The 613-nt window shown below is 40.9% G+C and overlaps 1 protein-coding gene across 1 annotated transcript; it reads left to right on the top strand.

The window, feature by feature from the left end:
• Window positions 1-170: 170 nt before the first annotated feature.
• On the top strand, window positions 171-543 carry Tsp_15452 (putative WAP-type 'four-disulfide core; the record flags this gene model as incomplete). The annotated part of the gene is made up of 2 exons (XM_003367237.1): window positions 171-381; window positions 439-543. Coding segments are annotated over exons 1-2 (316 nt in total), but the record flags the coding sequence as incomplete, so codon positions are not given.
• Window positions 544-613: the final 70 nt, after the last annotated feature.

The raw sequence follows: 613 nt of genomic DNA, 5'->3' as shown, positions 1-613 counted from the left end.
TAAACTCTCATAGATACAGTTTCCAATCAGTCAATTTCGAATAACACTGTAAGCTACAAGTGCGAAGGGGCTAGAGGTTTTGTCCTGACAGTAATATTGCATGTTTCGCGTAGTAGTTGTGCAATGTGGCAACTTTATCGTTACAGGACAAGTTGGGCCTATGTCCAGAAATGACCGACCTGAAGAATCACACTTGGCTAAGTGAACAGTTGGAAATTGTCGATCTTTGTTTCAGCGATTCAGACTGTACTGGCACGTTGAAATGTTGTAATACAAGCGCAGGAGCGACGTGCTTGTATCCAAAGTTAAATGACGTTTATTCTACCAGTAATGAAACTGAAGATGAAGAAGGCGTTGTAGCTTATCAAGCTGTAGCCGATAGTAAGTTGGTTTTTGTTCTCATGTTAATTTTTATAATGGAAAAATTGAAATTTTCAGAAGTCTGTCCTGATGGAACTAATTATTTGAAGCGATGTTTTGCTAATACTTGTCCTGAATCGTATTATTGTTACTTTGAGATATGCTGCAAACACACTAAGCAAGGTAGCTGCCCAGCGGCGTTGCCAGGCGGTGGTACTCCTGCCGGCCCTCATTGTGATAATGACGTCGAATG

This window comes from Trichinella spiralis, assembly GCF_000181795.1.
Source record: "Trichinella spiralis strain ISS 195 chromosome Unknown Scfld4603, whole genome shotgun sequence".
NCBI classification, from domain to species: Eukaryota; Metazoa; Nematoda; class Enoplea; order Trichinellida; family Trichinellidae; genus Trichinella; species Trichinella spiralis.
This window is presented reverse-complemented; position numbering and strand designations above follow the sequence as displayed.